At 54.0% G+C, this 14,265-nt stretch overlaps 1 protein-coding gene across 1 annotated transcript in view; it reads left to right on the forward strand.

The window, feature by feature from the left end:
* Positions 1–1,102: 1,102 nt before the first annotated feature.
* Positions 1,103–14,265, forward strand: part of MN1 (MN1 proto-oncogene, transcriptional regulator) — a 35,808-nt gene continuing 22,645 nt past the window's right edge. Inside the window, exon 1 of the mRNA XM_075719111.1 lies at positions 1,103–4,535. Coding sequence (XP_075575226.1) covers positions 1,103–4,535 — 3,433 coding nt within the window. The remainder of the gene's footprint in view (positions 4,536–14,265) is intronic.

The raw sequence follows: 14,265 nt of genomic DNA on the forward strand, positions 1-14,265 counted from the left end.
AACTATCGACATGTGCGAGCCGTGAACACCTGAAGCGCCTTACCCTGCCGGCTGCTTTTAACCCCCCGGGCCCGATGGATGCGTGTCCCTGCGGGGAGGCCGGGCTCCGACACCGCCGCTCCCGCTAACGCCCGGGCGCCAGCGGGGCTCTGGGCCGCCCGCTCCCCTGCGCGCCTCCGGCCGCCGGCCCCGACGGGGCGCGCCGCTCGCCCACCGGCTCCGGGTCCGCGGGCGCTGCCGGGGCCGCCGGGAGCCTTCTGCCAGCCCGCGAGCGCCGGGCGGGTTTCGCCCGGGCGGGCAGTCCCGGGGGGCTGCGAGCGCGGCGCTGGCCGTGCCCGGCGGGCGGCGCGGCCCCAGGTCCCGCCGCTCGGCTCCAGCCCCGGTGCCCGCCCCGCTCCGGGACGCCGCCGCCCGCACCTCGGGGCTCCGCGCGGCTCCTCGGCCGCCCGCGCTCCGCGGGAGCAGCGGCGCCGCCGGCCACGGGGAGCGGCGGGCAGCGGGCCGGGGCGAACCGAGCCCAGCCGAGCCGAGCCCAGCCGAGCCGCGCCGCGGGGCGGGCGGGGCGCGGGGCCGGGCGGCGCGGCGGAGCCACCTTAACGGCGAGCCCCGCCCCGGGCCGCGCGGCGCTCATTGGCGCAGCCCCGATGGCTGAAATTCATCGCTGAAATGCAAAACTTGTTGCTGCTCCGCCAGCGCCGGGTGAGAGCGAGGGAGCGCGCAGGGGAGCGCGGCGCAGCCCTCCCAGCGCCCGCACGCAGCGCCCGCCCCGGCCCCGCCGCCGCCGCCGCCGCCGCCGGAGCCCTGCGAGCCGCGGGCAGCGCACGGCGGGCCGGCGATGCGGCGCGCAGCTCCCGGGCGCCGGAGCCTATGAGCGGCGGCGCGCCGCCCCGTCGGCTCTCGGGCAGCGCAGCGCGGCCGGCGCCGGGCGGCAGCGAGCGGCGAGCCGCCGCCGGGGTGAGCGCGGGCGGGCGGCCGGTGCCAGCGGCGCGGCGGCGCGGCAGGATGTGAGCGGGGCGGCCGAGCGGCGGCCGGCGCGGCGGGGAGCGGGACAGCGGAGCGGCGCGGCGCGGAGCGGCCATGCCCTTCTGAGGAGCCGCGCAGGATGTTCGGGCTGGAGCAGTTCGAGCCGCAGAGCAGCAGCCGGAGCGGCGGGCAGGCGGAGCGGGGCTTCGGCCAGCCCGGACTGAGCATGAGCGCGCACTTCAAGGCGCCGGCCTTCCCCGGCGGCGGCCCGGCGGCGGCGGCGGTGGACCCGGCCCTGGGCGCGCTGGGCGAGCCGCCCCTCCTGGGCATGAACATGAGCCTGGCCGGGGACGCCTACGGCTTCCCGGGCCGCGGCCCCGCCGAGCTGCACGGCGGCGGCATGCAGCCGCCGGTGCACGGCTTCTTCGGCGGGCAGCAGCCGCACGGCGGCCACGGCGGCGCCCACCACCCCCACCAGCACCCCCCGCACTTCGGCGGCAACTTCGGGCCCGACCCCGGCGCCTCCTGCGTGCACGGCGGCCGGCTCCTGGGCTACAGCGGCGCGCTGGGCGGGCAGACGGCGTTCGCCGACGGCTACGAGCACATGGCCGAGAGCCAGGGCGGCGAGGGCTTCGGACAGCAGCGCCCCGGGAACCTGCCCGACTTCCAGCACCACAGCGCCGGCGCCTCCAGCCACGCCGTGCCGGCGCCCTGCCTGCCCCTCGACCAGTCCCCCAACCGCGCCGCCTCCTTCCACGGGCTGCCGGCGGCCGGCTCCTCCGAGCCCCACGGCCTGGAGCAGCGGCGGCTCCCCGCGCAGGGCGGCGTGGACTCGCTGGAATACAATTACCCCGGCGACGGCCCCGCCGGCCACTTCGAGCTGCCCGTCTTCTCCCCGTCGGAGCCCGAGGGGCAGCTGCCGCACTACGGCGGCGGGCGGCAGGTGCCGGCGGGCGGCAGCTTCGCGGGGGCGCCCGCCCTGCCCCGGGCGCCGGGCATGGCCGTGGCCAAGGCGCACCCGCCGCAGCAGCACGGCGTCTTCTTCGAGCGCTTCGGGGGGGCGCGGAAGATGCCCGCCAGCCTGGAGCCGGGGGCCAGCGCCAGGCACCCGCTGATGCAGCAGCAGCAGCCGCCGCAGCCGCCGCAGCAGCCGCCGGGCTTGCTGGCCAGACAGAACTCCTGCCCGCCAGCCATCCCTAGGCAACAGCAAACAGAAGCCAACGCTCCCAACCCCAACCTGCAGGACAATGGGCCCATAATGCAGAACCAGCATGCACAGTTTGAATACCCTATTCACAGACTGGAGAACAGGAATATGCATCCCTACACCGACCCCGTGTTTAATATGCAGCACCCTCCTCCGCAACAGCCACCAAATCAAAGACTGCAGCACTTCGATGCCCCCTACGTGAGCGTCGCCAAGAGGCCGCGGTTCGACTTCCCCGGCAACCCCGGCGTCGAGCGCTGCGCCTCCTGGGGCAGCGGCATGCACGGCCCCGCCATGGAGAGCCACCTCTCCCCGACGGCCTACCCCGGCCTGCCGGGCGAGTTCACCCCGCCGGCGCCCGAGGCCTTTGGGGGGCCGCTGCCGCATGGCGGCCCCGAGCACCCGGCGCTGGCGCAGCGCCAGAACGCGGCCCTGGTGATGAAGCAGATGGCCTCCCGCAGCCAGCAGCGCCTGCGGCCGCCCAGCCTGCAGCAGCTGGGGCACCACGGCGAGGTGGGCCCGCCCGGCGGCCTGCCGCCACCCGCCTTCGAGCGGGAGGCCGGCAGCGGCGGCCGTGGCTTTGACGCCCCGGCGCCGCACCTGGCCCCCGACGGCGCCTGGTTCGCGGGGCCGCCGCCGCCCGGGGAGCTGCTGCCGCGGCGCATGGCGGCACCGGGGCTGCCGGCCGAGGCGGCCCCCCATGAGCTGGGCCTGCAGCCGGGCGGTGCCGCCGTGCTCTTCCGGCCGGGCGCCGGCGGGCTGGGGCTGCAGGAGCCGCTGCGGATGGCGGGCGAGGGGCCGGCGCAGGCCCTGCCCTCGCCCGGCGTCCACCCGCCCTTCGCGCCCGCCATGGGCGGCCTCTCGCAGCTGCAGTCGCCGGGCGGCGGCGTGGCGCTGCCCAGCGCCCCTGCTGAGCGCCGCGGCCCCGCCGACTTCGCCGCCCAGCCCGGCTTCCCCTTCGCGGCGGCGGCGCGGCAGCCGGCGGCCCACGGGGCCGCACCTGCCCTCAGCGCCTCGCCGGGAGCCTACCCGCCGCCCCCGCCCGAGTTCCCCCCGCCGCCGCCGCCGCGGCCCGCCGCCAGCAAGCTGGGCGCCCTCTCGCTGGGCTCCTTCAGCAAGCCGGCCAGCAAGGACAACGTCTTCGGGCAGAGCTGCCTGGCCGCCCTCTCCACCGCCTGCCAGAACATGATCGCCAGCCTGGGCGCCCCCAACCTCAACGTCACCTTCAACAAGAAGAGCCCGGCGGAGGCCAAGCGCAAGCTCAGCCAGGCGGAGCCTGACCCGCCGCCGCCGGCCGCCCCAGACTACTTCCCGGCGGGGCCGCCGGCGGGCGGGGGCGGCGCGGGCAAGGCGGCGGGCACTGCCCCGCTGCTGCCCGCCGAGAGCAGCCTCTCGCCCGGCTACGCGCTGGAGCCGGCGGCCGGCGGTGAGGGGAAGGCGGGCGGCGGGCGGGGGCGGGGCCGCCGGAAACGGGACAGCGGGCACGTCAGCCCCGGCACCTTCTTCGAGAAGTTCTCGGCCGCGGAGGGCAGCGGGGCTGGTGTCAGCCCGGGGCAGCCGGCGGTGCCGGCGGCGGCAGGGGGCCCGCCGGGGGCTGCGGGCACGGAGCGCGGCGGGGGTACCCCCCACGACAAGCCCCTGACCTCGCCCTCCTGGGGCAAGGGTGGCGAGCTGCTGCTGGGGGAGCAGCCTGACCTGATGTCCTCCCTGGACAGCGGCATCCAGAGCGTCACCAAGTCGGACAGCAGCTCCCCGCACGTGGACTTCCCCGACGAGGTCAGCACCAGCTACGGCAACGAGGACGAGGTTTCCTCCAGCTCCGACAATGCCGCTTCCAAGCCCACCCGCAGCCCGCTGCTGGGCGGCTCGCCCAAGCTGCCCCGCGGGGAGCACGCACTTCTCAATGGACAAAAGCCCCTGGCCCTAGGCCTCCTCAGCACGTCTACCTCGACCCCCGACAGCTACGGGCTCAGCACCACAGCAGGTGCCCACCCCGGCACGCCGGGCATGGAGCAAGTGCGGACCCCCACGAGCACCTCGGCCCAGGACGAGATCCACCCCCTGGAGATCCTGCAGGCGCAGATCCAGCTCCAGCGGCAGCAGTTCAGCATCTCGGAAGACCAACCCTTGGGGCTGAAGAGCAAGAAGGGGGAGTGCGCGGGGCAGAACGGGGACAGCGACCTGGGCAGCTGCTGCTCAGAGGGCGTCAAGGGCGCCATGAGCACCATCGACCTGGACTCCCTGATGGCGGAGCACAACTCCACCTGGTACCTGCCCGGTGAGAAGGCCCTGATGGAGGGGCAGGAGGAGGACAAACCCATGGCGCCCTGGGAGAAGCCCAAGCCCACGAATCCCAGCAAAGAAGGTATCGGTTGTCCCGCGCGGGTGCCGGCCCACGGGGGGACGGGGGGCTGCTCGGGGAAGGGGAGGTGGCAGAGCTCCGGCCCCGGAACAGCGGGCGCACGTTAGCCCCAGACCCGCTCCACCCTTGGTGGGGACCGCGGTGGGTGCCGGCTGCCTTCCCGCTCCGGGCTGGGGCTGCGGGGTGCGAGGTGGCTCTGCTGGGGTGGCCAGCGTCAGGGACGAAGCACCCGCTGCCCGGCCGGCCGCGGGTGACGGCCACCAGCCCCATCCCCATGGTACCTCCCCCATCCCCATGGTACCTCCTGGGGAGCGGCGGCCGAGGGCTGGGGCAGCCTGGGCTGGCGCGGGGCTCCCGGGGGTTAGCAGCAGAGGGGCTCCCGGCAGAGCCCCAGCCGTGCTCCGGGGCCTGGGGTGCCGTGGAGGGGGGCTGCAGGCGTGGGGTGCCGAGGAGGGGGCTCCCCCCAGAGCCCTGCCGGGCGTGGGGTGCTGAGGAGGGGGCTCCCGCAGAGCCCCGTGCTGGCTGAGCCTTCCAGCCGTTTCCCCCAAACTGTTACAGAGATCCTCCTAAACCGTGAAAATAGGAATTTGTTAGTGGTGCTGCCCCTCCGATTCCAGGTATTTCCCTGCTTGGATTAAGAGCCTACTAGCAGCGCGATACTGAACTGAAAGGCTCTTAACATTTTTTTTTTTCCCCTTTAATAGAAAGGCAATTTAAAATAAGGCTCTGGCTCTGCTGGTATAAAACTTGCTTAGTTGACAGATGTTTAATTTCGACATTAGTTGTCATTTTTGATCTTTCCCCATGTCCAGAGGGCATCATAATTCCCCAGGCTCAGGAAAAAAATATTTTAATGGAAAGCCCTCTATTATAAAAGCTGTTTAAGTTAAAGATGATTATAGATTCAATTGGTTTCTATTTTATCTTATCAAAGCCGTATTTTCCAAGCCGCCTGACTGTGTGTGTGAATATTACAATAGATGCACGTGCATGTACCTGCTCTATGAATGCACGCAGGCAATTTTTTGATGTGCTGTAAGTACACGTGCGTAATTTATGCAATATAAACTCATTATTTGTGTGCCTAGGAAAGTTGATGTTTTGGTACTGCTAGTGTAGTTCGAAATTGTTTTCATTACATCTGGTTGTACAGACTGACTTTTTACAGTCCTCTGCGTTGAGTAATTTCGCTAAGAAAGGTGTTGGAAAAATCAAAAGGGAGCTGGTTTGAAAACTGGGCAATTTCCTACCCCCAGTTCTGGTTGGCTTTCCAGCTTTGGCTTTCTGAAGCGTGAATCCTAGCCCCCACGGTTTGTCTCTTTGTTCATGTTTAATGCCCAGCGCAGGAGACTCTCATTTCAAGCGGGAGTGTTTAGCATGCACAGCAGACTCTAGGAAGCCCATCAGCATTCTCCATGCTTCACCCAGGCAAGGACATAAATTGGTTTGTTTGGGGCCCTTCTTTTCCATTTTTAAATGGAGTTGCACACAGCATCCTTCCTGGCCCCTTCTCTTTTATTGTTTCTTGTACACAACATCTAGATCTGACTGGATCAATAGCTAGTTAGCACAAATCACAGTTCCTGTCACTTCTACCTTGGCAGACTCGAACACATATATACGTTCTCTCACAACACACACACGCACCCGCCCGTTGTGTGTGCACTCACACGCAGACATGCATACAGATATGCAGATGTACACACCATGCTGTATTTAGAAATAGATTTTAGAAGAGTAACTTATTCCATAGATCTTAATTTCATGGATTAAAAAAGAAATCCTGAGCAGTGATTTAATCCTGAACAGCTCATTTATTAAAAGTGTAATTTGGCTTAAAATTACGTGTGTTTCGTGTATGTGTGTCATACGGAGCGATGCTTTCTTTAACGTCTTTAACAGCACTCCTACGTTCACTTTGATCACCGCTGTTCTTAGTAACATCTAGTGAAATAAGTAATTGCTTTCCGGTCGCGATAACCACAGTGTTGGTGTTAAAACAGTTCATCACTTGGAAGGAAAACCATTTAATCAGTGTTCCTGTATAAGGATATGTTTTAGTATTTCAGAGGCTTCGCGTAAAATAGCAAACCAGTTTTACAACAATGCATAGAGGCACTCATTTTGTTTCACACTTCAGTCACTTGAAGGATTTGAACGAGCTGCTGCTTCGGAGGAGGAAATTCATGTAGACGGAGAATTTACTTTAACTGTTGTTGGAAGTGATAAAGATACAATAGGTGAGACAAAACAGACGGTTCTCCTCGGCTAATAGAAATAATTTAACTTTACATTGCCATACCCCCGAGTGTTTGAAACTGTGTTTAAGAAAAGGCTTTATTTATCTAGCGATGGACATTTTAAACCTTTTTTAGTCGACTGGGATTTGCGTCCGTGGTATTTGTTCCAGCAGTTCCCCAGTGTGTGCGTGCAGGGTGAATGCGCAGTCTTCAGGCAGCGCTCCTCCAAATTTCAAGCAGTTCCTAAACGTGCTCCATACTGCGCTGGGGGAGCGTTCACCATTTCGTAGTAATGGGGAATATTATTAAGGGTGAGATTAGTCGTTAGACCCAAGTTCCCTCACCGACACACAGGCATTGTTGGTGGGCTTCTCAATTACACCTGCCGTGATGGGAGGGAAAGCGTTCGGTGATTTATTCCTATTGTGGCACGGCCGCAATCTGCACCGGCTGCTCCGCCGGCTCCGGGCAGGGCGGAGGAAGGGACGGCGGGTGTCGGTGGGCACGTTCCCCCTCTGTGGAGCACTGGTTTTGGTGTCCGCCTTCCTGCTGCTCTCCTCCCACGGTGCGGAGCGAGCGTGCCAGGCTCCGGCTTCGCTGCCGGCCGTGGAGGGGCAGCTTTGGAACGGACGGGCTCCCCGCAACGCAGCAGAATTGGGAACTGTTCAAATACTCCGTTCATGCCTGCATTACTGGGGGAAACAACTTGTTTGAGTTGTTTTAAAGGCTGGTCAGGTTCCTTATAGCTCTTCTCTTTTTTCTCATAATGGCATTAAAATGATTTGCTCATATCTAGCAATCTGTGTGAGCTGTGAGTTTTAAAGGGAGATGGGAGCAGATAACGTTATTTCAGACACCTGTGCTGTAGGTGCCCGTGTACCATGTACACACCTACATCATGTAGTGATAGCCTTTAGCGAGTTCTGTGCATGAGTTCACATTTTGTTTCTGAATTTAACATTACTAATGCTGGCAGCACATCTCTCTTCGCTGAAATGTGATTTTCCGTAAGGAGTTGTCTCTGATGCGTCAGTTCTTGTACTAGCATGTTTTACGTGAAGTGGGTGATAGTTTGCGTTTTTCCCCCCAAAATGCTTTCTAGAATTTCATGTTTTCCTCTGCCATGCAGCTAGAGCTGGGAGTGAGATATAATAATACTGAGTCTAGAGGGGTCGTGTTGACTTGCAACGCTGCAGCTCTAGCTAACAAAGAATAACCACATCAAATGCACTTAAAATCCCGGGGCCAGTTTAATGGGGTTTTGCTTTGCCTGGTTTGACTGAACCAGAACAATTTCCCCTTCGGTGACATGTTGATTAGTGTTTTCCAGAAACCCAGTAATTAAGTTCTGGTGGGCTTTCGTTTTTAGTTTTTAATTGAAATTGTGAAGGTCCCATACTGCAGATGTCAGGTGAAGACATCAATACGTAACCTAGAACCATGCAGGTGTTGATTGGAAAAAATGAGAATATATTCAGTTCCTTGGTGGCCGTTGGGCTCGTCTGTCCGAGCTGACGGGCACGTGCAGTGCAGCACCATTAGTTTTCATCTTTGAGTTTTTGTTAATATTTCATTGTAACACCGAACCTATCGTTTGAACGAGCCAGCAGGCCAAAACTCTCAAAGCAGTATGTAATGTTGGTAAATTAACACCAAATACATTAACAAAGGTCAAATTTGGTCCAGGTGCGGCTAGGAGCCTTTGTTCCTTTCTCTTCCTGGTGTGTTCTGCTGCGTGCTTTTATTTTAAATACTGCTAAATTCATTGAGAGGCTTTACCAAGGGACTGGGTTTGTTTACTGAGACTGGGTTTGTCAGACCTCTTGTGAGGTATTTCTAACACTTAAATATCGTCGAAAGCAATATGTGATTTGGAACGGGCTTGCACTGTGGTAAGGGTTGTTGGAAATGAGTTCACTGACGAAGCTCAGCGCACTTCGCAGCGATGGATCTGTGATTCACGATGCTGCTTTGTTTGCTTGAAAGGGCTATTTAAACTTACACAAGGAATTTTAACAGTTGGGGAGAAAATACTATTACCTTTGCCAAGAAGTTACGTGATATACTCCGCAGATATGGAATACACATCTTTAATGAATGATCTGGATTAGCATGCAGATTTATGAGGAAAGAATACTCCCATTGCATATCGCAGGAGAGAGTTCAGTGTGCATTAGATTTGGGGTTAATATGATCTTTTAAACTCTTCTGACCTGTTAAAAAAAAAAAACCTGAGAGGTTGCCCCTGCTTGGCTTGGCTTCATCTGAATGACAGTAATAGTCATTTGTTTACTTGGACCGACTATCATTTTTAATATTTTCTACTAGAAAATGGTCCTGTTTAGAAATGTTTTCCTTTGTTTTATAAACATTCTGCAGCAGTGTGCTTGTAGACCTTTATGGCAAATATTAGAGAAGGCAAGGGTCAGAGTTTTCAGTATTATTTGCTATTGCTGCTGTAATGCACTAAGTTATTTAATGCAGAAAGTGTGTGAATTCATTGTCATTTCAGTAACTACCGTAACCACTCTGTTTGCCTTTACATCCATCCACCTCTCTGTCTATTAATTTTTGGTCTTCACATTTACCTGTTCTGCTGATTTTAGTGGACGGTCTAGCTGTATTTGAATTATTGCAGATCACAAACTTGGTTTGCGTCATGATGCTTTCTTTTACCAAAGTCTGTTATTTTATAACGGCATGTTTAGTTGTGAGGTTGGTTTTAACTGGGTTGTTTTCTTCGTGGTTAGTGTGGGAAAGTGCATGAGACAGACTTTGGGGGATATATTTCTTGAAATTGGTGTGTGAATGTGCTTCAGATCTTTACATATGATGTAAAAGGAAATGAATTAGACTTAAGATTTATATATGAGCTTAGATGAGAGCATAGATTTATTCTGTTCTGTGATGTATTACACCATGTCTGCTCTTAATTTTTAATGTGCAATACCTGGTTTTTTTACCCATGACCTAGTGGAATGCTCTGCCATAAAACTGCAAATAATTTTTTGCTAAAAAAAGTTACTAATTGGCAGTACCTACAGATACAGGTTGTTGGTACTTGTATAGAGCAAAGGATAAGGCATTAAACAAAAGTCTAACCTTAAAGTGTATAGGCTGCTTTTATTTGTAACAGCTGACTCCCAGCTTCTGCAATGTTCTGTACCAGGGAGAGGTTTTGGTACAGCAAAATGTCTTTATGTGGGCATATAAAATTTTAGTACTAGACAAATTACTGTACATTTTTTAGTCTGTGGTTTCTTGTGTATTTCTATTAAATACGAGTAGAGTATCCATAGAAAGTGTAAAGCCGGCTCTAAAATGCATCTTCAGGTGGCCTAACGCATACTTTTTTAATGCTGAATTTACTGAAATATCATAAACAGTTTAATTATGTAATTCCTAGAGCACACTGAGAATATCGAAAGAGACCCGTCAAATTGCGGTTAGAGGGATCCTTCCCTGTTTTGTCACTAGTGTAAAATACATCGTCTTCAATGCGTTTCGGGCTGGAGTGCTTCGTATGCAGGCAGCATGGATAACGTGCATCAGGCGCCGGGTACCTGCCCGTCCATTGTGGCCGCGGCTCCAGCCAGCAGCCGGCTTTCTGACAAACTGTTCTGGTTTTTCCATTGAAAAATCTAAGCCCTTGAAAAGAACAAAGTTTGCACCTGTAAATACATGCTTCTAGTTTGCAGGAGATTTTTCAGATTGATGTGTTGGGGCTTTTTTTAAATACAGACTTATTCTTGTTCAATTTATTTGAGAGGCGTTTTTAAAAGAGAGCGCTTCCGTTAATGAGGTGTATTTGGAACATGGCTTACTTGAGCGTTTCCTCAGCATCGTTCTTGGGTAAGGGACGCAGGGCAGGGAACCCTATGGAAATTAAATAGGTGAAGCTGTGGAATCTTCTAGGAAATTCACGGTCCGCCCTCACTTCCTGATCTTGGTTAGATTTCTCAACTTTTAAAATGTGAATCTGGATTTTTGATATTGTGTAGATAGACCCAGTTTGCACATAGTGATAATATGACTAACATGTAAAAATACTGATATTCTTTGTAGTTAGCTGCTTTTCCTTTGCAAAACACTTTTGTATTGGTGCAGTTAAATATTACGGATTATTAGTGACCTTTTTAATACAAAGATTTTTTTTTTTTACAAATTTAAATATATTTTATGGATTATGTGCCAATGCTCCAAAGTGAAATACCTTTTAAATTTAAAGCTGAGAATTGAACAGCTGGAGGTCTAATCCATTAATTTTTACAAGCTGACTTTCTTAATACTTCAAAGAGAACATCTTAGATGATAGTGCTTCGCTACTCTTCTCCTCAGCACCCCTTCTCCTCATCTCCCCCCCAACACCCTCTCTTCTAAGTCTTCATGTTCTGCTCATCTCCTGGCAAATGACAAAAGCCTGTGTATGCAGGGAATGCATTTTCCTTGGTTGATGTGATAAGTTGTAAGACTTGATGATCCAGAAATGTACTCTGTTAGTGTTGCACTTTTTATCGATATACTGATGCAAAAAATATTGTGGTTACTGTTTTTTCTACTAGTCTTCTCCTCCGTACTTGAGTTATTTTTTGTAGCGGTACAGGCGTTGTCATGAGAGCATTAGTGTTCAGCAGCCGTGTGTTCTGGGCTTGTGCCCTTTCGAGACACCTGACTCAAACCTGGAGTGCATCCCTTTCCCATAGGATCAGGACTGATCCATGCTGGCAATTGTTTAAAATAAAGTTTTTCCAAGTTTTGTCTTGCTCCTGTTAGACAATAACTGTTTTATTGCATCTTATGATTTCACTCCCCAAAATGCACGTATGTATCAGTCACGGGAAGCTCCTGAGCATGAGCTGTTTCTCGTCTGCATGTTTTAACTTTGCTGGGCATCTTTAGTTGTTCGATTTATGTCTGTTTGTTTTCAATTCTAGGAAATCTATTTGTGTCTGTTTAGTATTTTAACGTAAAAACGCAGTGCATGACACTGCGCCATCTAAATTTTTACTAGCTTTTAAGATTTGTCTAAAGAAGCTTTTTTTGGTTTGGTAAGCGGAAATCTGGTTACATTTAAGTGCTGCTTTGATAGATTTTTTTTTACGTTAAAATAAATACAGATTTTTTGAGTTTAAACACAAACAACATATGTGTGCACTCTGAAGGGCTACACTAGTTCTCTACTGGAGTGTTGTGTTAGGGATGGCACTGCAGCCTCGCTCTAATGGCCAGTTTGCTTGGACTTTTGGATATTCATCTTTTCTTTTTTCCTTTTCCCCTCTGCTTGGAGCGTTTAGAAAAAACGAGATGGGGAAACTGAGTTGCTGCTTTTTTTTCTTTAACTCTCGTACCTTCAATTCTTACCGCTGGGCCTTTAGGACTTGATACTCTTGATCACAGAAAAGCCTGTAATCAGTCAGTAGTTGGGAGACAGCATTTTTTTGTGGTAAAATACACGTTTTCAGAGTTAAGTCTGCATTTAATTAATTTTATGAATTAGTATTCACAAAATATTAGAAAGCATTTGTATTGCTAATAGAAAGATCATCCTGAGGCTGAGGAAGCACAGTTAATTGAAAAAGCACCCGTTTGTAAAGTGAAGAAAATTTTAAAACATTTCATACCCTAATTAAGAATATACTTCTGATTTAAAATTGAGAATATTAATTCGTCGTGTGAAGCAAATACACTAAAAAACCCCTGGAAACAGTCATATCCTTCCTTCCTCCTCTTAATCCTCTCCCAAAATGCAGTTTAAGAAAGGCATGACTTTTTTTTTTTTTTTTTTTTTTTAAATGTAGCCTGAAACCATTTTGCTAGAAAGATGTAAATTGATCTATTAACATAGGAAATGAAGGCTGGACTGGGGTTATTACCCGGTCAGAATTTTAGGATCTCTTTCCTAGAAAAATCTTCTACTAATTTTTTTTGGGGGGGGGGTGGGTGGGTATAATATTCCTCTATAATGACATTTTAAAGCCTTTTGGTCGTGGGTAAGAGAAGTCATGGGAAGCAGGGGATGCTGTAGTTGAAGGATGTCTAAGAGACACAGATGCAAATGCATTGCAAGCAGGGCTGGGTCCCCGGGGACCGGGACTGAGCGTTCCCTCCCATCCAGTGCTGGGGGTGATGTTCCGATTGTCTGTCGGGTGAAAACAGGCGGAGAGGGAGCATCTGCCTGAGTGTTCCTGTCTCCTGGCTAGATGGCACAGTCGGTCAAGTCATTACCATTGCACTTATGGATACTTGGGTTTATGTTTGATTTAGATCACAGTGGAGTCCATATCCAGATCCTACTCTATTATTATTTTCATTTTTTAAGATCATATTTATTGCACCATGAAGAGACACGGTGCTTTAGAAACCTGGAAGATGTTCCCACTGCTAAAGATTTACAGTCCAAATGAGACAAACCGGACGTCGTTTGGCCACGCAGCTGCTGGTTTACCGGGGACTGGCGACCTTCCGGAGCAGGGGGCTCTCGCTAGTCCCCGGTAAACCGGCAGCCGCGTGGCCGAACAACTGTAGTGCTGCACGTGGCAGAGGATGCTGGTGGGGCACACGTGGGGTCCCGTGCTGGCAGAGCCGGAGGGACCCTGGCGATGAATCTGGGCACTTGGGTGCCCAAAGAAGGCTGGCACGCCGGGACCAAACGGTGGGAGGGTGCATGGTGCGACGGGGGTCTGGCTGCGGTGGTTAGGGAGTATATGTAGGCAGTGCATGGAAGGGGTGAAGGAAGAGCTGAGAGCATCTTGTCCCGCTCGGTAATCTCATTTCTGCATCGATTACTTTTTCCTCCAGTGCGTTTGGTGGGGATAGTGCAGCCGTACTGCCCTCCCCAGTGCAGCGTTTCTCCTCTCCTGGAAAAACAAAAAAAACCCCAGTTACGGCACTTCTGATCCAGTGTGCAAGTGAATTCCTAAATTAATTTCTCAGTCGGAGCAACAGGAAAAGAAGCCAAAATGATGTGGAAGTAGTTTGATGCGAGGTGGGTTTTCACCTCCTCCGGCCGCCTGGGGATGGGAGCATCACCACGGGTGGGCTTCTCCTCTGCTCCGGGCGAGGGGAGAGGAGGATCCTCCCCCACCAGGACCTGACCTCGAGGTTCGAGCTCTCCGGTACATCACAGCACTCCGGTATGACTGAAACCGAGAACAGTACTGATGTAATATTGCTAGGAACAGGGTATCCCTTAGGCATGTAAGGCAGTCAGGTAAATTTTTGCATCTAATGTTACAGGTATTTTTGATCTGACTCACTTATTTTCTTCATTTTTACTAGTGCCAAAATGTTAGGCTGAAAAAGTTTTTTTGCCTGGTCTGAAGAGTAGCCCAAATTTCAGCCCAAATACAGTTTTATAAGGAAGAAAAAAATGAATGTGCCTATTGTTTGTATTCTACAAAAAAAAAAGAGAAGGAATTCCCCAGAAATCGTAATAAAAATTACCACAATCTATGAGACAATAATTCTGAAACACTTTAAAAATAGTATTATTC

This window comes from Pelecanus crispus, chromosome 11 (genome assembly GCF_030463565.1).
Source record: "Pelecanus crispus isolate bPelCri1 chromosome 11, bPelCri1.pri, whole genome shotgun sequence".
NCBI classification, from domain to species: Eukaryota; Metazoa; Chordata; class Aves; order Pelecaniformes; family Pelecanidae; genus Pelecanus; species Pelecanus crispus.